This window comes from Carassius auratus, chromosome 47 (genome assembly GCF_003368295.1).
Source record: "Carassius auratus strain Wakin chromosome 47, ASM336829v1, whole genome shotgun sequence".
In the NCBI taxonomy this organism is placed as follows: domain Eukaryota; kingdom Metazoa; phylum Chordata; class Actinopteri; order Cypriniformes; family Cyprinidae; genus Carassius; species Carassius auratus.
This window is the reverse complement of record NC_039289.1, coordinates 9,650,272-9,673,049: the sequence shown is the minus strand read 5'-3', so window position 1 is coordinate 9,673,049 and position 22,778 is coordinate 9,650,272. Positions and strand designations below refer to the sequence as shown.

Here is a 22,778-nt window from a genome sequence, read left to right as displayed (position 1 = left end):
AATCAATTTTGAGAGCAAATATCAGATCATCAAAAACACATGCTAATATTAAGGTAGCATGGAAGCTTGGTAGCTTGGGGCTTGGAAAAGCATCCTTACAGATACTTAAATATACATTTTAAAAGTTCATTTTGAATAAAACTTTAGATTCTTTTGAAGTCAGGCTGTGAATTGTAAAGTGCATCTTAATGCCTCAAACTAAAGTCTTGAATTTCTTTTGAATCTCTTCTACAATACAGTGTTGCAATTTGGTGCTCTACTTTCCGCAAGCCATAGTTACTAGTAACTCTTTTGAGCAACACAATTTTTGCTACATACAGTAGTTGTGAAATTAGTGGGACAGACATGCATGTGTGATCTGTCTCTGTTTGGAGAATGTTACTGATCCAAACAGTCATCTAAAATTCAACACATTTCCAAGAATGGACTGAAGACTTCTCTTCTAAATTTCACAGATTGTATGCTAAAAAAAAAAAAAAATATCTTTTCACAGAAAGAAATATGAAAGGGTCACTTCCTTACTCGAGGCATTAAGTAACAAAGGCAAAATGTCTTAATAACAATTTCATCATTTAAGCTTTGTGCAAGATGCTATATTAGATACCAACATTTTTTTTTCTTTAAAAAAAAAGTTACAGACATCTCTAATGGGGTAGATGCATATGTTGTCCATGTTAGATTTATAGTCTAACAAGTGTGTGCATAGACACTTCTAGTTTCTAGTTTTACCTGATGCCAGTGTAGAGAGAAAGCCAAAAATGTTCACACATAATATCACTTCAAATACTATGTTTGTGTCAGGTGAACTAATGGAATAATCAGAAACTGTCTTGGACTCATGATGTACATGCAATCAGAAATGTCCTACTTCCCATTTCTGAAGCCGTGATTACCAGCTCGTCACGTTCACATGCTTTGTTGTCGGAAAGAATAGAAATAATCCCTGACAGCAACATTGTTTAGTTCCAGATCTGGACCACATACTGAATGATGGCTTTGATACTATATACAGTGTCTGATACTCTGATACTGCGGCAAGAACGCCAGTAGTGTTGCACCAATCAGGAATGAAGGATTTTTTTTTTTTTTTTTTTATGTTCTGTACAAGAAAGTTTTGAACTATTCTATTATTTATGCACACACAGACATCAAGCAGCAGCACATCAATCTCAACATTGGTCATGTCAAGAAAAAAACACAAAGCCCAGTTGAAAATTCTTTAGACTTTTTTTTGTATGTGTGTGTGCGTGATAATGATATCTTAGTGTTCTATGACGTCATGAGTCATTTGCAAACAAGCAGCTCCACATGCCTCAAACTCCATATCTCTGCTAGTCGTCTTTGCCATCTAGTGGAATGTAAAGGGATCTTCAAGATAACAGCATTCCTGTGCTGTTACAGTAAATGTCCTGAGGGTTTAAGAAACTGATGCTAAATAAAGATATTTTTCTCATCTGATCTCTTCATTCTGAAGCTGGAAGGACAATGAGATGTAAATCAGAAAAACATCCAGACACAACAACAGCTTGTTTTCATATTTCATTGAGTTCATGTTTTTAGTTTTTGTCAGGTCAAAGTTCTCGTCATGATATTTACTGTGCAAAGAGTAACTGTTACATTCAGATCTGTTAATAAAAACCACAAAAATGAGTGTAAATCAGCACAAAGTGTGTCATATTGGCTGATATTCTAAATAAAAATAGAAATGTTTCACAATAAACCCTTTTTTTTAATTAGCTGTGCAATGAAAAAGGTTAAAAACAATAATTCTTCCATTAGCATTGTTAAATCATTTGTTCAAAGTCACCTGGTCTTTAAAACGTCTCCTTTTCACAAAATGTTAGCATTGTCCATGAAGTGTTTATACCTGAAACATTTAGTTGGATGTTGAAATGTTACTTGATTCAGAAGTAAAATTCTCATTATGTTTGAAGAATAGTGAACTAGAATGTTTCCTAATGATCAAATAAACAAGAAAAAGTGCTTTTAAAACATTTAAAAACTGGATATTTGAATTCAGAAAGTTCATCTGATTTAAAACTAGCCACCAAACCTTCATGCTGATACTGTATCCTAATAACAAACAAGGGATGAAGGGCAGATTCAAGACATGATGTGCGTGTGAAACTGTTGCTTTCTGTTTCTTTTAGTTCCTTTGTAGATCAGAATGAGGATGTCTTGGTGATCTGATGACTACAAAACAGACTGTAATTGTCCACTCGCCTTCTCATCTCTGACAGATGCCCTCAGTGTCTATGAGTTCCTCCTCCCAAGAGAACGTCAGTCAATATTATCTTTGAGTCTCACAAGAGCTGAACAATCTGTCAGGATCAAAACAAGAGAGAGCAACTTTAGGGATTGAACTCAGCTATAAGAAAAAGAATACAGGTAATTTCTTGTTGTAGAACAAGTTTTTAATAGTTAATTATTGAAATCTATTTGAAAGGCAAATTTGTGATAAGCCAGGATGTGTTTCTTTGCTTTATTCAAATCTCTCTCTCTCTCTTTCATTTTGCTCTGTAGGTCAGAATGAGCCAGCAGGAACATATAAGAGAAATGTTTGACTTGAAGAACACAATGTGTTTTCCCAAAGAGTTTAATGGCAGGAAGCTTCAATCACATTATCATGTAAGTCTGAGTACATTTACTAATTTATTAAATTTACTGCTGTTCATTTCATAATTTCATTATTGGATCAAAAATTACATGCATTCCTGCTGAAAAGACCATCTTATTTGTATTATTAGATATCAGACTTAATTATTTAGTGACTATTTTATTTAAATACAATACTTCAGAGCAGGGGCGTATATAACTTGGGAAACACTTTTTAGTATCACGTAATTTCATCCACCGCACTTTCTCAGCGAAGTGTGTTCACATAGAGGTTTTCAAGACCTGGTCTGAATAAATATAGATTTAAACTCAAAGAGACAGGATAGTCTGCACATGACCTGATATTTTATTCGGACCCAGTCACCCAGAATAAGGCGAGATGTACATCACGAGCGCTAAACTCTCATGAGTGTGTTTTATTTATACTCGAAGCCAGAGGGCGCTCTCGTGCAGAATGTTGAACCAGGAAACTGGACAAAAGCGTCCAGCTATCACTGTATGAAAAACAGAAACGTTTGGAAACACGAAGACATTAAGCATACTGCAACAAGATATGTTTTTTTTTTTTTCAAGTCATCTCCAGGTAATAAATAAAGCATGTGAATGTAGCAGGGTAAGGTATTAGCCCAGATATGATTGGTTGACGTCACTCCAGCCTGGGAACCTATCAGTGTTCCTACTCCATCATTGGTTAAAATGGTTTGAATCCAATGAACCTATCAGTGTTGGGATTGATCCTATTAAAAAGGGAATGGTTTGATTTACTCAAGATGTGTAACCATTTGTAACCACATGTGTAACCAAATGTTTGTGTAACCATTTAACTGTTTTGATATCAATGTCTTAGTTTATACCAGTTAATTATGTGATTTATGAGTAGGAACTTTTAAAGTGGGGGTTTTATACTTTCAGTGTGTCCACTTGGGTTAGTGTGGTGTTTGGCCAATTGTATTCCTCTCACAATTGAGTGGTTTGCGGTATGATGTGAGGTGATAATCCAAAAGGCCCCTGCTGGTCATTTTTCTCCTCCTGGTCATTTTTTGTAACTGGTAGACTTGTGTATTAGGCATGTTTTATATTGTATCCAAAAACAATGTTTAAACCATTACAGTTGTGTGTGTGTATATAAATAAATTGCAAATATATTGTACTATCTGTCTCTATGCTCACCCTGGCTGTTGGCCACGAACCTGTGTGCCCTTTCGTAGGGCTGTTATGTCCCGGTATATTCCGGGTGGCGTAGTCGATGTATATCCACTTTTGGTGGGTCCGCTCCCCTACCTGACCACTCAATGCCACATTTGGCGTAGTCGGCAGGGTGTGCCATAGTTCAGGGTGAGCTTGTGTTTTTAAGGTTTTCTCTTTCCTTGGAGACGTAGGTAGAGTTTTTTGTGTAGAGCTGTTTTGTATTGCATTTGTTTTTGTCTCTTCGGGATAAAGCAGCTGTGCAGATCACTTTTAGGGTAAACCTCCTTGGTTTGACTTCCCTTACAGTTGGTAAGTAGTAGTGATGAAAAGATTCCCTAAAGTGTCATAGACCTTGAGCCCTCGGGATTAAACCATTCAGTACATTTTTCTCAAATGTGGAAACCCCTGGAGGTGGTTCGTTTGGACTGGAGGTAGTTTTTGCGTGAAGAGCTGAAACCGGGTGTCATTTGCCAGTTTGTTGAAAGTCCATACTGGGGCCTTGAGGAGAGTTGGGAGGGAAATCTGGGGGTGGGTAGCATCAAAATGGTTCCCTTAAATTCCTGTCAGGTAGTGTGGAGACCATTGTTCGAAGCCTGTGTTGCCCTTTTAGAGCTTGAGTAAAGGGTCCTGTTGAAATCCCAGTAAGCCCAATTGGATCAGCTCTTTGGAAATCATGAAGGTTAGATGGTTTTAAGTGTACATTTAAGCCCCAGGGTTCATGGTTATTTGCCATAGTTGCAAAAGTAACCTTCCTGTGGGTTATCCCTTAACTGTAAGTGGTTGACAACCTGGCTATTTTGGTTGGAAGAAAGTTTGGGAACATGTTCTACTTTGCCCTCAATTTGAAAGTTTCCCTCCTGTGGTTGGGAGTAGGCAGCCTTTTACACCATAGTTCTAGAAAGGAAAAAAAAATAACTGTGCCCCCCCCCTCCCCCCCAAACAAGGGAGTTATAGCTTTGTGGTGAATAGTGATTTCTAGTAGTTTTGGCGTCCCAGCATGGCATTGTCATTAGTGTCATTGTACTCTCCACTGTTTAGTGAGCCTCTTTATTGTGGCTGTGGAATTCTGTAACCCAGGTGCCCTAATACCACCCGGAAGTATGCGTCCAGCCTTGCTTCATCTGCAAGGATCCGTCAAGGTATGCAGTTGTAGGATATGGTGGATTGTAGGTGGCATATTCAATTAGTAATTGTAACTTGCTCAGAGTGAGTTTTGCATGACCTTATGCTTTTTGAGCCTCCTAAATATAGCCTTTTAGTGAGGTTGGTGGCCCCATCATCATTGGGGTAGGTAAGTTGGGGTACTTTTTAATGCCAGTCAATGTGGGTATTAATGTGGGGCAGAATTTACTTTTATCGGGGTATTTTAATTGGCATCACTGTAAGGTCCCTTCTAGAGGTTCAGGCAGCTAGTGTGCAGCCTGATGTTTTAGATGGATATATTCCATTCCTGTAATATGGAAGGTTAGGCCTTGGGATGATCCTTAAGGTTTGAAATTCATCATCGGGGCGACGATGCCTGATGTGGGGGTGGAATGTAGCAGGGTAAGGTATTAGCCCAGATATGATTGGTTGACGTCACTCCAGCCTGGGAACCTATCAGTGTTCCTACTCCATCATTGGTTAAAATGGTTTGAATCCAATGAACCTATCAGTGTTGGGATTGATCCTATTAAAAAGGGAATGGTTTGATTTACTCAAGATGCATCATCCTGGGTACTAGATCATTGTGGAAAGTCATGGACAAAGGATAGGGTTTTGTTGCATCTCCCTGTTGGTGTCGCAAGTAGGCCTTTTTCAGCATGCTAGCAGCCATGGTCTCGTGTGGTAAGCAACCATGCGTTTTGCTACATTGGAATTCTCTCTCGGTGTAACTACACTTCCAGGGGTTTCCAGTACCTTGGTCCAAGACAAATGTACATCAGTATGACTGCACTGCTGCTTTGGTTTTAGTGTTTGTGTAACCATTTAACTGTTGTGATATAAATGTCTTAGTTTATACCAGTTAATTATGTGATTTATGAGTAGGAACTTTTAAAGTGGGGGTTTTATACTTTTAGTGTGTCCACTTGGGTTAGTGTGGTGTTTGGCCAATTGTATTCCTCTCACAATTGAGTGGTTTGCGATATGATGTGAGGTGATAATCCAAAAGGCCCCTGCTGGTCATTTTTCTCCTCCTGGTCATTTTTTGTAACTGGTAGACTTGTGTATTAGGCATGTTTTATATTGTATCCAAAAACAATGTTTAAACCATTACAGTTGTGTGTGTGTATATAAATAAATTGCAAATATATTGTACTATCTGTCTCTATGCTCACCCTGGCTGTTGGCCACGAACCTGTGTGCCCTTTCGTAGGGCTGTTATGTCCCGGTATATTCCGGGTGGCGTAGTCGATGTATATCCACTTTTGGTGGGTCCGCTCCCCTACCTGACCACTCAATGCCACATGAACAAAGCAGTGCTACTTCTGCCTTGTCATGTGATTAAAAAAAAGTGTTTCTAGTAGGCTATAAAATGTGTACTCCTCCACAAGGCTTGAAACGGGAAGAGATCTCCAGTGTCGTACTGTCCTATGCTACTAAGGTATCTTTGTAGCCTAATCCTTTTACTCAATTGTGAATCATCAGTCCCTCCAGGTGGTTGGCATGAGCTTGTATATGGAAATTACCCACATAAGCCTTGGCAACAAACCAAATTTGGTAGCACCACAGTTTCAACTTTCCCGGAAGAGCTTTACCATTGATGTTCTTGAGTCCACTGTCTCTTGCCTTTTCTCTAGTCTATATTTCTTGAGTTTACTATTGTCCAAGACTTTTGTTGTGCTTTTCCATGACCGTTGGTATGGGCTCTTCCGCTATACAGAACCTGTCATTATTAAGTCAGCCTTTGACAATGGAGATGATGTGAGGTTTTATGGGTTTTATCTCTATTCGTGCCAATCTGATGTTTTCTTGGAGCTTATCCAGCTGCTGCTTAGTGCATGCTTTAGTCATCGTGATGCTAGTCAAATAATCTATGAATGCCCTGATTGGAGGGAGCCACAACCCATTTTCCTAACATTCCTCTCCAACCACCTAACTGGATGCCTGAATTATACTTGTTTGGTTCTTACCCTTTTTTTTTTTCTTATCTGGCTTCAGTTGTCACATTTTGTGTTTTAAGTAAAACCTGTAGAACACTGACTGGTGAGCCAGATCTAATCTCAAAAAAGATTACAAATTGGCCAAACCTTGCATTAAAAAAAATATTGTAATTTTAAATGGTTAGTTCACCCCAAAAACGTATTTGTTTGTGTAATTTATTTGTGTGTGGTGCTGCTGACACAGGAGCCGTTGTTCTGATGTAGAACCAGGATGCACTGTGCCTTATTTACGGGCAGAACAAGATGCTCACTGTACATAAAACAGTCTTCGTAAACAAGTCTAAAGATTTCGACAGAAAGAATGACTTGCACATTTTTGTCCAGCCTTACTTATTTGAACCACAAACACAGACAATGAGCTAAGAGAGATAGACATTCTTTCATCTTTCCTTGGTTCTCTGGTGGAAAAGACACCGTTTTGTGCTGTTATACAATTGCCGCATGAACACAAGACCTTGAAACACTGAATAAGGAACATGTTTTTGCTGTTGCTAAAGAAAATGAGTTTTTCATTATGTTGCTGTCTCTACCACAAATGTTCTTTCTCACATCATGTTTGCCAGTATGAAATCGATTTTGTATTATGTAACATCACATGCTTATGTTAAAATACATACTGATAACATGGCTATGTGCACATTGTGCAAAAACATAAAGTAGATAAAAAATGTGTAAACATCATTGTGGTCAGGGTTCAGTTCTGCTACAGTTGGATGAGTACAAACTTAGTTACACACTAACCCAGGGCCAGCTCATACCTTTATGGGGCACTAAGCAGACATTTATTTGAGGGGCCCTCGTTGCTGCCAATACAATTGACTATTGTGAATGCTTGATTATTCACACACTATAAATCTAACACATTTTCAATTTTATTTGTTGCAGCTGTGTTGCTTACATCATACCACTGGCTGCCTGCCATGTTTTTGACCTTTCTACGATATTTAATTACGTTCAAAGTCTTACAGTACTGAGTGGCATATATGGTGTACTGAAAAGTTCCTAAATAAGCAGACAATGCATTTACTGTCAACACCAGTTGTTAACCATTTTAAGGAAATTCAGCTGTCAGAAAAAAAAACTGCCATGGGTTATCAATATGTATGAATAAATAAAAATCAAGCTTTCATTTCATGTACTCTTGGGGGCCCCTAACCAGCCACTTAGTTTGCTTATGTCTTGGGCTGGCTCTGCACTAACCACACCACAACAATGAATAGATGGTGTCTTTGTCCATATTTTTTAACAAAGCATTAACAGCGTTACTCAGATAATGCAAAACTTGCCTTTAAAAATTCACCTTTAAAATTGTCACTTAATGTAGAACAAAACATGGAAATGTCTTACTTTATTTAATAAAAAATGCAAGCCTTTAACACTAATCAAATCCTACCCTAATCATAGTAACCCTGAACTTGAAATCTGATTGGTTGATAGGGGTGTTGATTCAGGACCAACAAGGATGTTGACTGAGGAAATGTCATGCCTGGCAAAAACACATTCCCCTGTACTGCAGATATTGGGAAAGTCATAAATGCTCTTTGCAATGCACTGTATATGTCAAATATACAGTATTTTTGCCCTGTTTTCTAGTAAAAGTCCCTAATATTTTAAGACAAGTTTTTAAAAAATATACTACTTGAACTGAGTTATTAGAAAGAAAAAAAAAGTATGTTGAGGAAGAGGATTTTTTGTTTTGGATGAAGAGGATGTAGATACTAAACTTATTTAGTCATAACTCATTCTGAACTATTATGAATGACCTACTGAGGGCTGCAGAGAAGCTTTAAAACATACAGGATCAGACAATCTTTCTTTACAGAGGCCATATGGATCTACCAGTGCACCAGTTTTTTTGAGAATAATAAAATCATTTCAAGGGATACAAAAATTATACCAGTGGCTCCTGATGATATATTGAGGTCTTTTCAATTGAAATGAGCAAGAAACTAAATATTATTTATAGCATTATTACCTGTATTCCACAGCCTCAGACAAATGGTCTGGAGTGATATCCTGTATGCAAACTAATCATTCTTTTGAACTGGTTCTTTTTAATGAACTAGATGAACCAGTTCCCCAATGGTTAACCATGGCTCACTGAGAAGGGTAATGAGACATTGCATTGTCTAGTGGACAATTTGGCAAACACCTCAGACTGATGTCTGAAGTCATGATTCAAAAGTGACAGTGAAGTTGGCAGATGACAGTCCGTGACATCACTATCAGCGCGACCAGTGTTATCAAAGGTGTCTGTAGTTCACGTTATTATGGAAGCAAAATAATGACATATGTCTTTGAAACAAAAATGCATGCTGAATAGCACAAACTGAAAAAAATAATGCATTGCATTAACAGTACTTGCATTTTAATGCCTTGTATTTCCAGGGCTTGCATTTTTAGGTCCTGAAATTTAACATAATTGTTAAGCTGTGAGTATTTAATTTCAAACTATTTCACACACCTTTTCATGATTAAAAAATCAATAATTAATATTCACATTCAAGAATTCACTTCCAAAATATTCAATCGGTTTAAAAATACGATGTATAATGTTCGACAGGCAAATTTCGTTCCATTTTATTTAACTTTCCAAATTCAGTGATTAAAATTCGGCAGATAATTCACCATTTCACATCCGGGAGCTGCAGGAATAGCAGTAGAGCACAGATGCATGATCTCCATCCACTGTCAGTCGCTCACCAGCAGGTGGTGCAAGCGGCTGTTGATTAAAGGTCCCGTTCTTCGTGATCCCATGTTTTGAACTTTAGTGTGTAATGTTGTTGTAATAGTATAAATAATATCTGTAAAATTCTAAAGCTCCAAGTTCAATGTCAAGCGAGATATTTTATTTAACAGAATTCGCCAACAAAAAAACGACCCATTTGGACTACATTCCTCTAGTTCCTGCAGTAATGACGTAACTAAAACAGTTTTTGACTAACATCCGCCCATATGAATACACAAAAAAGGGGGCTTGGTCTTGTTGCGCTCCGACGGAGAAGAGGAAGAGTTGCTTTTGTGTTTGTCGCCATGTTATTGAAACGCTGTTATTTTAATCTCGGAGTCCAATCACCTTTGTTTGGGCTTCCCAGGGATGCTGTACTTGGAGATTAATGGTTACAATTTATGTTTAAATCGGTTCCCGAAAATTATAATCCACATGTAAAACTATGTGCAGCAAATTTTTCTGAGGACAGCTTCCTCAATCTCAATCAGTTTAATGCCGGATTCGCACAAAGATTATTCTTGAAAGATGGAGCAGTTACGAGCAATTTGTCTGGAGAAGGCGTTGTTTATGGACCACAACCGGTAAGTGTATTTTATTAAGTTGGTGCGTTTAACAGTTTCTGTAAATTATTACACAAAGGGCAACGCTGTTTAGCTTTGTTAACTAGATATTAGGGCTATGCAAAAAAATCGAATGCAATTTTCATGCGGATCTCGTCAGTAAAAACGCTCCTGTGAATATAAGTACCGTATTTTTCGGACTATAAGTCTCACCTGAGTATAAGTTGCATCAGTCCTGTAGACTCTCACTGAAATCAGCCCTCTAGCGGCTGTAGACGGTAATGTTTTATCTTGTTATATTGCACACTGTAAACACAATCAAAGCTTCAAAAAAAGCACGAAAAACAGGACCTTTAAGACCAAAGCAACAGGTTCAGTTACAAAAACTGATCTGCAGAAATGGATCAAGTGCTAAGTAGAAGTTTTGATTATAGGGGCATGCAGAAAAGCTGATTGTGTGTATGTTTAATTCAACATCTTCGCTGTTACCACAAAGGAGATTATAGTGGTGTTTTACCCAACGCTGAAGTACAGAACTAACATTACATCTAAGGAAGACACATATTGCTTCGGTTGTTTAGTTCCCGTAACATGAATACAGTAAGAGCTTTGTTGTGCAGCATAACAGCGTCATTCATTGTAACGGCAGTTTAGGCAAGAGTGCAGATATACTCGCGATGTGTGACAGCTCCGGAAAAAAAAGTGAGCGTTCTTTGATCGCTCTCTGTAGTTAAACCACAATTTAAATAACAGATTTGTTTCATGCTAATAAGAGAAACAATGTGAAGTTTATCGTTTAGTCACTGGCTTCATTCAATGATGCATAAACAGTATTAAATTATTTAGAAAGAAAGTCTGTGTGAACTTGAATAATTAGCTACTAATCAGAAATCGCTGATCACAGATCAGGCATTAATGAACACTGTTACTCACTGTTTGTGCCGGTGCTGTTGAATCCATATCATAAAAGTCTGTAACGCCTGTGCTGACATTGCGACTGAATTATATGTAAATATTTGGGTGGGCAAAGCAGAGAAAGGGGAGGTAACATTTCTCCTTACAATGTCACATGGAGGAGATTCCAGATCAGCCCGTTTGAGCTTCCATTTTCTCAAAGGCAGAGAAAGATAGCAAAATCTCGATTTACACCGATTAAAATTTCTCGAAACTTGGGGACCATATACAGGCTAGGGGAACTCATATTAATGTTAAAAAACCTCAGAAAGTGAAATGTTCATGTCATAGGACCTTTAAGAACATAATCAGGCCTTGGTTGCAGCAAAACTTTCATAAATCCTGGTGCAAAATCCATGCAAAAAGGTGAAACAGAAAGAGCTTTTAAATCCCCAACTCTCTTGAGGGAGGATAAAGCTAAAAGAAGGACTGTCTTTAGAGTCAGGATTTTTTCAGACACAGTTTCCAAGGGCTCAAACGGATGTCCAGATAATTCTCGCAATACAATAGATAGATCCCACAATGGAACTCGTGCAGGGCAGAAAGGTCTCATCCGTCGTGAACCCTGCATAAAGCGAGAGACCAGAGGATGACGGCCCACTGAAATGGAGTCTATATATGCGTGGTTAGCTGATATGGCTGCCACATACACTTTAAGAGTGGTTGGTGTTACTCCTTTTGAAAAACGGTCTTGAAGAGTCTCTAGTACTGAAGCGAAAGTGCAGTAAGCAGTAAATATTTTCCATTTGAAGGAATATAAAGGTCTCGTAAAAACAGCCCTAGAATTAATTATAGTCTCAGTGGTCTTTACTGAGAGTCCGGGACATATTACCTGTTATTAATTTTATTAATACATATTAACTCTTATTAATTATACACCCCGCACACAGGCCACACCCACAGCTTCCATATATCTGGCCTTGGGTGCCAAATCATTCCCAGTGTGTGTGACAGCAAGTCCTGTATGAGGGGAATCTCCCATCTCCCATATGGCTCACCATTTGGGGGTGCAACCTCCATTCCCCCTCCTCCAGGCTGTGTCTCAAGAGCAAATGCGCTCTGAAGTTCAAGTGTCTGGGGACATGAACCAATCGGATCGACAGAAATCTGTTCTTAGACCATAGAAGGATGTTCCTCACCAGCCTTCATAGTGGGCGAGAACGTATCCTCCTTGGTGTTTCAAACACGATACAACCACTATGTTGTCCGACCTGATTAACACACGACGGCCAATCAGCAGCCTTGACAAACAGCCCCCAACCTGTCAATTTCGCATCCGTCATGACAGTCTCGGAGCAAAAAAAGAATTTGGTCGACATCCTTTATCGTCATAACACACCTCTGTGTCACCAAAACAACAGGGTGAAATCCTTTGGCTTTTCATCCACCACTGAAATGGACACATGTGCCAGACCCTTGGGCTGTCCCTCAAACTCTGAAGCCTGAATTGTGCAGAGTGTCTGAGGGGGCGCTCAAAGTTGTAGCTTGATCCGATGCTGCTCGAGGCGGCATTTGCGGTGAGAGGGTTGGATGCAAATTAGCAGTCCAACAGCGCTACAGTCCCTTACGAACAGCAGACGTATCAGGAACTGCTGTTAGGGGCCTGAGGACGAGAGGTCTTTGCTGTCGAACTCAGGTCTAGTCTTTTTCATTGTCGCTGGCAAGCCGGTGGATAAGTTCTAGGACCCCAATCATTACGAAGGAGTGCCATGGGTGAAGGCTCTTCCTGTGAAGTGACCCGTTGGTGGTTTGAGAATATTGAACACAATTGCGTCGATGGCTGGTGTTGCTCTGTTTCTTTGGACCTGTGAGGAATCAGCCAGCGGAAAGCGGCTGCTTGCTGCTTCGCTGCCCTAAATTTCTCCACCACTGAGGTGACTGCCTCTCCAAACAACCCATCCTTGGAAATTGGGGCATTCATAAGAAATTATTCATCTTTTTCTTTGATATCGGTGATTAAGCCTCAGGTGGAGCTTAACTGTTAGCATCCCTGCCATAGAACGGCTTACTGCTTGGACAGTGTGTTTGGTAGCACGTAGTGCCAAATATGTTACCCGTCATAGCTCTTTCACAGCCTCCGGGGTGATACCTTCTCCCTCATCAAGTTCTTTCAAGAGCTCTACTTTGTAGGCTTGAAGCACCACCATCGAATGGAGAGTGGCTGCTGCTTGACCTGCAGCCAGGTAAGACTTACCGATGAGGTTGGACATGACTTGACATGCCTTCGAAGGAACAGAGGAGCAAGACTTTCAGGCCGTGGGTGAATTTGGCATGACATGTTTGGCAAGAGTCTCTTCCACTGCGTATAGTGGAAGAGCCACGGTCCGCCATGTCAGGAATGGTGGCGAAATTCGCAGCCGCAGCATTTGTAATGCACACTGAGTAAGGCTGTTTCCATGACCTCAAAACCTCTTGGTGGTGTACCAGGAAGAAGGGCAACAGCCTATGGGGCTGTGCAGGTAGGTGTACGACTAGTTAGAAAACAGTCATCCAGCTTAGATGAAGATTGGATCTCGGCTGCCTCCACTTCCCAATCTAGCCCCAGTTTATCCACCTCATGAGTAACCACATTCAACAGCTCACTGTAGGAAGGGGAAACGCTTTTCTCCTGTCCACTCGGAGGGAGAGAACCACATGTGTCCAGAATGTCCTCTGACTCCGAAGCCGGGGTAGTGCGTGCTTCTAATTGACTTCACTTGTCTCCGTTGAATCCAATAGGGTCGCTGTGTCCATTTCTTTTACTGTCTATGAGTTTGAACGATAGATCTATGACACAGGTACCATATTGTCGGGATACAGTTGTGATTAGCTAATTCGTTTCCACAACAATGCATTAAAAACTGTGGTGGTTAATCAGCGGGTTATGTCGTTGTACGGGAAATGCACCCCCGCGACTACACCTTGTGTAACAGAATATATTTTTAATATCTAATAAACTAGTTTCCATATTCTTGATCAACACAAAGCAAATAAATGCGATTATAAGTCTGTTCTTTATTTAAGCCTGTAAAAAAAAAAAAAAAAAAAAAAAAAAAAATCTAATTAATATACTGTATTTTTTTTTTTTCATAACAGCCTTTCCTGTCCCACTATATACTAAATGTTTAAAAGGAAAATGTACAGGAAAATCCAAATTATATTGCTGTTTTTTCTTTTCTTTTTTTTCTCAGCTCTCTCACTTTCGGTTTCTCTGCTGAGAATGCCTTTGAAATATTTGCATTTTTTGCTGCTACTGTAACGATAAACTGAAGTCAAGTTATGACAGTGTAGAGGTACAACAGCAACAATATATAAAACATCATTCAAAGAAAATATTCACTTGAGGATCAGGTCCATATGTATTTCCAAACAAGCTAAGAAATCTTCCCTCTGGTGCTCATGTAAGTTTGAGTTTATTTACTCATTATTTGATTCACTGCTGCTCTTTCCAATAAAATAAAATTAGGTAAAATCATACTCAGAATGTAGATATGTCGGGAATCTTATTACAAATCTAAACTGTTTTCCAACGCTTAGTTTATTCACATTATTAAACCAATTGAAGCAAATGTTCAGTTTGGAGATCACAAGAGTCTTCTTTAAAAATAAAGTTAATGACTTTCTTGGAGCAATAAATTATGCTATCAATTAAAATTAGATCATTATATGATGCATCATAAATTAATTGAATAACCAAAAATTACCCTTAACTCAATTATGATGATGATCCATTTTATACAGCACACTGTATTTCTGTGTCAAATTGTGCAACTGCATTGTTTGCTCCAATTCATAAATGTATACTAGAAGAAATTTGGAAGAATGACGACTGCCTGTAAAAATGTCTCTTATTTTCAATAAAACATAACACATGTCAATAGATTAGAAAACCAACATAAAGAGAAGTAGAATAAACCAGACGAGAATCTCGGGTTCAGAAAGCAAATACTGCCCTTGAGAGAAGTTTCTATTTACCCACAGATTTAGTTCCGTTCTTTTAGGTTTCAAAACATATAATCTTTATCTTCTTAGAAATGACTTTAGTCATTTTAGCCTTCATTTTGATTTTTTATTTATTTATTATTATTACTTCATTCATCCATCAATTCATAAGTTTGTGATCTGTATTTTTTTCTTTTGTTTTTTACTTTATCAATGCTGTATTTATTTCAATTAAAAATACAGGGGGGGAAACTGTAGTGAAAAAATACTACAATTTTAAATAAGGTTTTTTATTTTATTGTACTTTAAAATATAAATATAATGTATTCCTGTAATGCAAAGCTTAAATTTCAGTAGCCATTACTCCAGGTTTCATTGTCACATGATCCTTCAGAAGTACACACACACACACACACACACACACACACACACACACACACACACTAGTGTACATTGTTACAATATATTTGTAGTTTGATTAAATATTGTTCTTTTTAATATTTTATTTATCAAAAACGCTGAAAAAAGTATCACAGGTTTCAAAAATAAATGAATAAAACAATAAGTAGCACAACTGTTTACAACATTGATAATCAGCATATTAAATTAAATGTATGCATTTAGCAGACGCTTTTATCAAAAGTGACTTACAGTGCATTCAAGCTATCAATTTTTACTTATGTGTTCCCGGGGAAACGAACCCCCAACCTTACGCTTCATAGCGCAGTGCTCTACCATTTGAACTACAGGAACACGGATGAACAAATCAGAATGATTTCTGAAGGATCATGTGACACTGAAGACTGGAGGAATGATGCTGAAAGTTGGCTTTGCATCACAGGAATAAATTATATTATAAAGTATATTAAGTAGAAAAACATTATTTAAATACAGTAGCAATAGTTGACTTTTTTTCTTTTCTTTTTGCTTTAAATAAATGCAGGCTTGGTGAGCATAAAAAACTTTTCTGTAAAACATTAACAAACACCTCAAATGTTTTACCAGCAGTGTATAACTGCAATAATAATAATAATAATAATAATAATAATAATAATAATAATAATAATAAAATATTAATAATAATGGAATGAAGTTTGGTATATGTGTATTTTTACTGTTTACTTGCAAGAAATACATAAAGAATACAAAATACATTTATTCCTTCCAAAAAACATATGAACTGTTAAGGCAGAAACATATTTGACAGCAAAATGTTCCTGTTTCAGAGTTTCAAGATCTCATTCTGTTATACAATAAGAACAAACAGAGCAAATTGTTTTCAGCAAAAGTATATCAAGAGAGAGGATCTGCAACAGAAAATGTGATCGTGTATGTAATGCCACTCTACTTCTGATGTGAACACTCATTTGTTATCATGTCCTTGAAAATACAGGCTGCTGACGCATACAGTGTGCAACAGGCCCTTCAGTTTACCACAGGTGCTTCTCTATATTGGGTTTGAGTTTTTTTCCTGTGATTAATGAAATAGACTACAGACATGGAAATTAATAGAATGATAATGCAAACACAGATCACTATTGATATTGTTCCTACTGTAGATCATGGTTTTCTTGTTGAGGAGATTCTGTACTAGCGACTGCTGCTGAATCTGCAACAAAACAAATGTTTAGAGAGAGAGAGAGAGAAAGAGAGATAACATTACTGTACTGTGATAAAACAACATATTTGTTTATAATTCATATTGGAAATGGATCATACAGCAGTCAGACTGTTTTTAAAGGTGCAGTATGTAATTTGTTTTAACTGTACTAATGCATACAAATAACAATATGTTTGCAGATATTTAGGAAACATGTTAAGTTCACACATATGCTTCTCTGAAAAACAATGCTGAGTTATTCTGCTTTGAAATGTGCGTTCTGTATCTGAATGTCAGTTTTTGTTTTGGGCTTTGTAATTCTGCCTACTGACAGTTTATCCATTAATATTTTGACAGCCACAGTTGCCAATTGGTGGAAAACACAGCATAATTCAGCCAGGGGAGCAAATGAACTGGATCAAAGATCACAGATTCTGCCCAAAGTAAAAAGCCTTGGCATCCATCTAAAAACTGCTCTGACCAGAGACAAATCAACTCATCAATGTACATTGACAGGAGAAACAGCTCTTCAGTATTTTTAATTTGGACTAATGTACCCCTTTCAATGTCACTGTTACATACTGCACCTTTAAAACCTCAAACATAAATTAACAATTTTTCCACACCGGTAATGAACAGCCGTACAGTCTCCTGTTTAGAATCAGATGAGTGTGTGATGAAGCAGCTGAACTCTCCTTCATCAGCATGAGTGAGATCGATGAGTTTGATGGAGAAGTTTCTTCTCTCATACTCCTCAGGGAAGGTTTCAGCTCTGTTCTTGTACCGTGGGTTCTGTCGCTCTACTGAATCTTTACCGCTAATTATATCATAAACAGTCTCGCTGCCTTTGTCTCTCCAAAGCACATTAATATCTTGAAGTTTAACATCATGTTCATCTGAAGAACACGGCAGGACAACAGAACCACCAATAAACCCCTCGACTGTGTCCTGCAGAAAGACTAAAATCACACAAACATTAATTGTAAACAATTTGGCATTTATACATGTGGTATATATATATATATATTTTTTTTTTTTGTGCTCACCTTTGTTTATCAGCACTAAAAATGCACAGATGAAGCAGTATCTGCAGAAAGAAAAAATAATAATAATAATAATTCAAGTTCCTTTAACTTTGTTAATCTCAACCATTAGAATCAGTTTAATCTCATTGTTTGAGACGAGCAGAAATGATCAGCAGTGATCACAACAGTTAGAAATGCTCTCTAACTTGCGATGACATCAACACACTTACAAAACTAAAAACATTATGGGAAGTGACTGCTGATAATAATGCACATTAGCTTAGAACAATAATGTTTACGTTTTATACAAATAACTAAAAATATAAAATTTGCCTGCTGGTCTACATTCAAAACGAACTGATTTGAATTTCACATGAGATGAATGTCAAGGTCATGTGTTTGTGCTTCCTTCACGTGCTATCTGAAACGTCCTACTTCCCACTTCTGAAATTATACTTCCAAGTTTGTCGCTTTAAAGTGCTTTATTGTTAGAAAGAAGAGGAATCATGAGTACAGTCCATTCATGAGTTCACTTTTGTCTGTTTCCTGGTGAAATCTTATTTAAGCCAGTTTTCAACATGCTGATGATTCCTGAATCTAGGTCAAATTAATGCAATTTGTGTTAAATACATATACATCATATATTTATTTATATATGTGAATATACAATACTGTAATAGCAGGAGAAAGCAATGTAGATGTTGTGGGAAAAACATATACAGCTATGTTTCTCTTTCCACACCATTCTCAGAAACTTGGCTATCAAAATAACCTCAGTTTCCCAGTTGTAAATACAACCTGAAATGACATTCATGTCCTATTTCCAACAAGGAAACCTGTGAAAGCAACATTGATTCACACGTAACACACATAATCAAGATTTCACACAGGTTCATGACAATCAGACATGATTTCTCTACAGGTTTATGAAGATAATTTGAATACCTACATCTAAGATGAAACTTTGATGGTTTCATAGTTCTCTCCTTGTAGCATGAAGCCAGCTGAACAAGCAGTTTCAGAGTAGGTTTAGAGTTGACAAAACCAACAAATCCAACCTGGTTTAGATCAGGTTCAGCAGTCTCCTAAAGCCCGATATAAACCTTCTGTCAACTCAAGGGTTGAACCAGAGTTTGTGATTAACTCTAGAATGTGTGCAGCTGAAAGTGTGAGAAGTGCAGCAACAGTCAATCACACAGAACATGGAGATGTTGTACTTAACCTCTTAAGATCATAGAATTTTTTTTAGGTAAAAATTAAGGCATTAAGTTATGCTCTGTCCTCGTTAGGGGACCTTCGGACTCAATCACTAAAAAAAAAAAAGATTTTTTAAATCATTAATGCTTATTGTTATTTTTTGTTTTGTTTTACCAGACTTTGTTTAAAGATGATTCTCAAAGATGTTATAAAAGAATGATTTCATTTTTCTTTCTGCAAAATGTGTGTTAAATGGCCATAAACAGGTTTTCTCATTGTATATAATGTATCTATAAACTAAATTTAATTTGCATATTAATGTGTATTTGGGGCAGCATAAAATAAGTGTAATAATGGGAGTTATAACTGAATATTGAAATTTGTTCCCAAAATGTGTAATAAACATGTCCCAGTGTCCATATGAGGAAATAACAGAAAGTCATATTTTGATTTGAATCCCATAACATTTTCCTGAGATGTTGATTTATGATACACAGTTTAAAAATGAGACCGATTCAAATGATTAATAACTACAACATTATTCAAATAATTACAAAATATGATCATATTTAAGAGTGTAACTTAATTTCAGACATTTTTTTATGACCAAGGAGAGGGAGTGGTCATGAAACATCCAAATCATTTGGTATCTCTGAAAAGCCCTGAATTTGCTCTGTACAAGACATCCAGACTTAAAACTGGGGTATGTACAGTCTCTGACAAATTAACTAAAATATAATGTCCTCATATGAGGCCGCAGGGTCTCAAGAGGCTAAGGAAGTATTATCACCCATCCTCTATGCTAATGCTAATGGATAGATCAAACAATAGTTATAGCTATTTCTTTGAGTATTTATCCCTTGTTAACTAATCAGACCACAAATAATGCATTAATGGCGATACAAATACTTGTTTACTAATGGTAGTTTAAGTGAGTGCCAAAACAAACCAGGCCAAATGCACATGCGAGCAAACTATCACTTTTTCACCTATCGCAGCAGATCTGAAGTGAAACGTTTGGGAAGTAGCCTACAAATCGTTTCGATGAAACAGAATGTCACTGAAAAAATATAAACATACCCGATGATCATGGTGTCCCGATATAAATAATGAATATTTTACGTAATATTCCTAAAATTATATTTGTAGGAAAACTGAAAGTATGCGTATACGCAAACAGATCTGTTAATGACATCAAACTATCGCGAGAGTGAGTCGCAACCATTCAGTGCGACTGCGGTTTGCTCTCGCGGTACTTTGGTACGCGAATCATCTTCTTCTTATATAATTTGCGGCAGGCTAGACGCATCACTGTCTTATTACTGCCCTCCTCCGGTCATCTGGATACTCCGCTTAACATTTAAATCCTTGCGTAAAGCCAAGGCCAGGGGTCTCATTTATCAAACTCTCCAAAGATTTCATCCTAAAAGTGTACGTATGCACAAATGGTAGATTTTGCGTACGCACGAAATTTTTTAAAACCATGCGTAATTACAATATCGAAGTGTGCATCATTGAACATTGTTCTCACAAAAATATTTTCTCTCAACATGAGATCTGCAGTTTAGTTTGAAAATTAATTATTGTGCACATAAAGCACTTCTCTGCTGTTATTAAAACAGCATACCACAGGAAAAGTAATCAAGCGTATCCAATAAACATGTCTAAATTGTTATCATTTTTCAAGGGGGGGGTGAAATGCTATTTCATGCATACTGAGTTTTTTACACTGTTAAAGAGTTGGATTCCCATGCTAAACATGGACAAAGTTTCAAAAATTAAGTTGCACGTTTGAAGGAGTACTTTTGTTCCCAAAATATTCCTTCCGGTTTGTCACAAGTTTCTGAAAGTTTTTTTCGAGTATGGCTCTGTGTGACGTTAGATGGAGCGGAATTTCCTTATATGGGTCCTAAGGGCGCGTCTGCCGGAAGAGTGCACGCTCCCGTATAGCAGAGCACTGAGAGCACAACAGACATTCACTGATCAGAGCGAGAGCGTCGCGAAATGTCACAAAAGGAGTGTGTTTTTGGTTGCCAGGGCAAGACAACCCTGCACAGATTACCAAAAAAAAAAAAACAGCATTAAGGGACCAGTGGACGGAGTTTATTTTTACAGAGCATCAACGGAGTTGTGCAAGTGTTTTTGTTTGTTCCCTGCATTTCGAAGATTCTTGTTTTACAAACAAGGCCCAGTTTGACGACGAATTTGCGTATCGTTTATTTCTTAAGGATGATGCAATTCCAACGAAAAGGGGTCACGATTGTGTTTTGGAACCGCAGGCGGTGAGTAAAACTGCTTCAAATATCTCTGCCTCCTTGTTAGTGCGTCCCCTCCCATGCCGGAGACACAGGTTCGAGCCCCGCTCGGAGCGAGTCGTTGCTGCTGCTGCTGTCGTTCAGTTTCAGCCTCGGGATCTGATTCTGGATCATAAATAAACGGCTGAATCTGACTGTTAGCCATGGTTTGTTTTGGATGTTTTTTTCCCTCACGGTAATGTCACAGCTTCCACATGCTCTCAACGCAAAAGCCTACTGGCGCTCGTGATTCTTTAGCTCCGCCCACACGTCACGCCTCCAGCCGGTCATGTTTTTCCGGGAAAAATTGGTACAGACTATCTTTCTCTTATGAATATAATAAAACTAAAGATTTTTGGGGTTATGAAGGATGCAGTACTACTCTATAGGTACTCAAGATTAACAGGAGATTGAGTGAAAACGAGCATTTCACCCCCACTCTAACATCTGCGTAATGACTTTATGTAATTTCTGTGATTATCTCCATTAAAGGGTAACTAAACCCCTGGTCAGAGCATGACTTCACCCACTGGCAATATTTGAAAATGCTGAAAATCGGGCAGAGCACAGTGCAGATAGAGGGGAAAACCGAGAGCGGGGCCGAATGGGTGGGCTGTGAACCTGAGACCTGCAAGAAATGGACACAGTGACCCCATTGGATTCAACCATAGACAGTAAAAGAAATGGACACACTGACCCCATTGGATTCAACCATAGACAGTAAAACAAATGGACACACCGACCCCATTGGAACTCAATTGAGACAAGTGAAGCCCATTTTTAGCATTTTTTGAGCACTTCCCTTTCTGACGCGCAGGCTCAAACTAAGCTTGATGATGTCAGCAACCTGTCTGACAGATGTAAATCTTCTAAGTGGCTGTGCGTGCAAACTGCCATCGTTAATCTTGCAGAGACGTCGAGCTTGAGCAGGGAGTACTTTGGCGTGAGTGAGCACGAGTAAGTATTCTGATTAATTATTTTGTATAGTATTTTAAAATGTATCGCCAGTACGCCATATTAAGTTAATTGCCTGCGAGCTTCTCCTCCTGTCTGTACGGTAATGTGACAGAGAGTTGAGTGCTTATGACACAATCGCTTATTACAAAAACTGTTTCTACGGGGCCATAATGTAACATAGAAGGTAATGGAGCCCTTTATACATTGTCGTGTATCTTTAGAAATTAATAATGGACAAATGGAGTCTTTAAACGCCTCAGATGTAAAGTTATTGGCTGTCAAAGTGACGCCAAAATGAATAGGAGTCAATGGCAATGCTAATGCAAGTGAAGTTCTGCTACAAGTTGGCGGCACCCGGCCGACTTCAACTTCCGGTCAACTTCCTTGCCGCCTGGATTCAACAGAGACAAGTGAAGTTATTTAGAAGCACGCACTTCCTGGGGGTCGAGCGTACAGAGCAGACTCAAATTGAGCTTGATGACGTAGATGTCATGTGATGTGAGCAAACTGCCTGACAATTTTACGTCTTCTAATCGCTGTGCCAAGAGAAATCTGAATCAATATAATTGATATAATGCATTTTAAGTCTTTC

At 38.0% G+C, this 22,778-nt stretch overlaps 1 protein-coding gene across 4 annotated transcripts; it reads right to left on the bottom strand.

Annotated features, from left to right (window-relative positions):
* Positions 1-651: 651 nt before the first annotated feature.
* On the bottom strand, positions 652-20,160 carry LOC113065041 (CD276 antigen homolog). 4 transcript variants are annotated; one of them, XM_026236158.1, is made up of 6 exons: positions 20,016-20,138; positions 18,684-18,823; positions 17,760-17,800; positions 17,340-17,672; positions 16,668-16,722; positions 652-2,321 (listed from the first exon to the last, which is right to left on the bottom strand). In XM_026236158.1, exons 2-6 carry the CDS (start codon positions 18,713-18,715, stop codon positions 2,291-2,293), a joined length of 492 nt encoding a protein of 163 aa, XP_026091943.1. In that variant the 5' UTR covers positions 18,716-18,823; positions 20,016-20,138; the 3' UTR covers positions 652-2,290. The 4 variants fall into 4 exon arrangements, 3 of the variants coding, with proteins under 3 accessions (XP_026091943.1, XP_026091942.1, XP_026091944.1); XM_026236157.1 differs by having other exon boundaries at positions 653-2,321; positions 18,684-18,898; positions 20,016-20,146; XM_026236159.1 differs by lacking the exon at positions 18,684-18,823 and having other exon boundaries at positions 655-2,321; positions 20,016-20,148.
* Between the last annotated feature and the right edge of the window lie 2,618 nt (positions 20,161-22,778).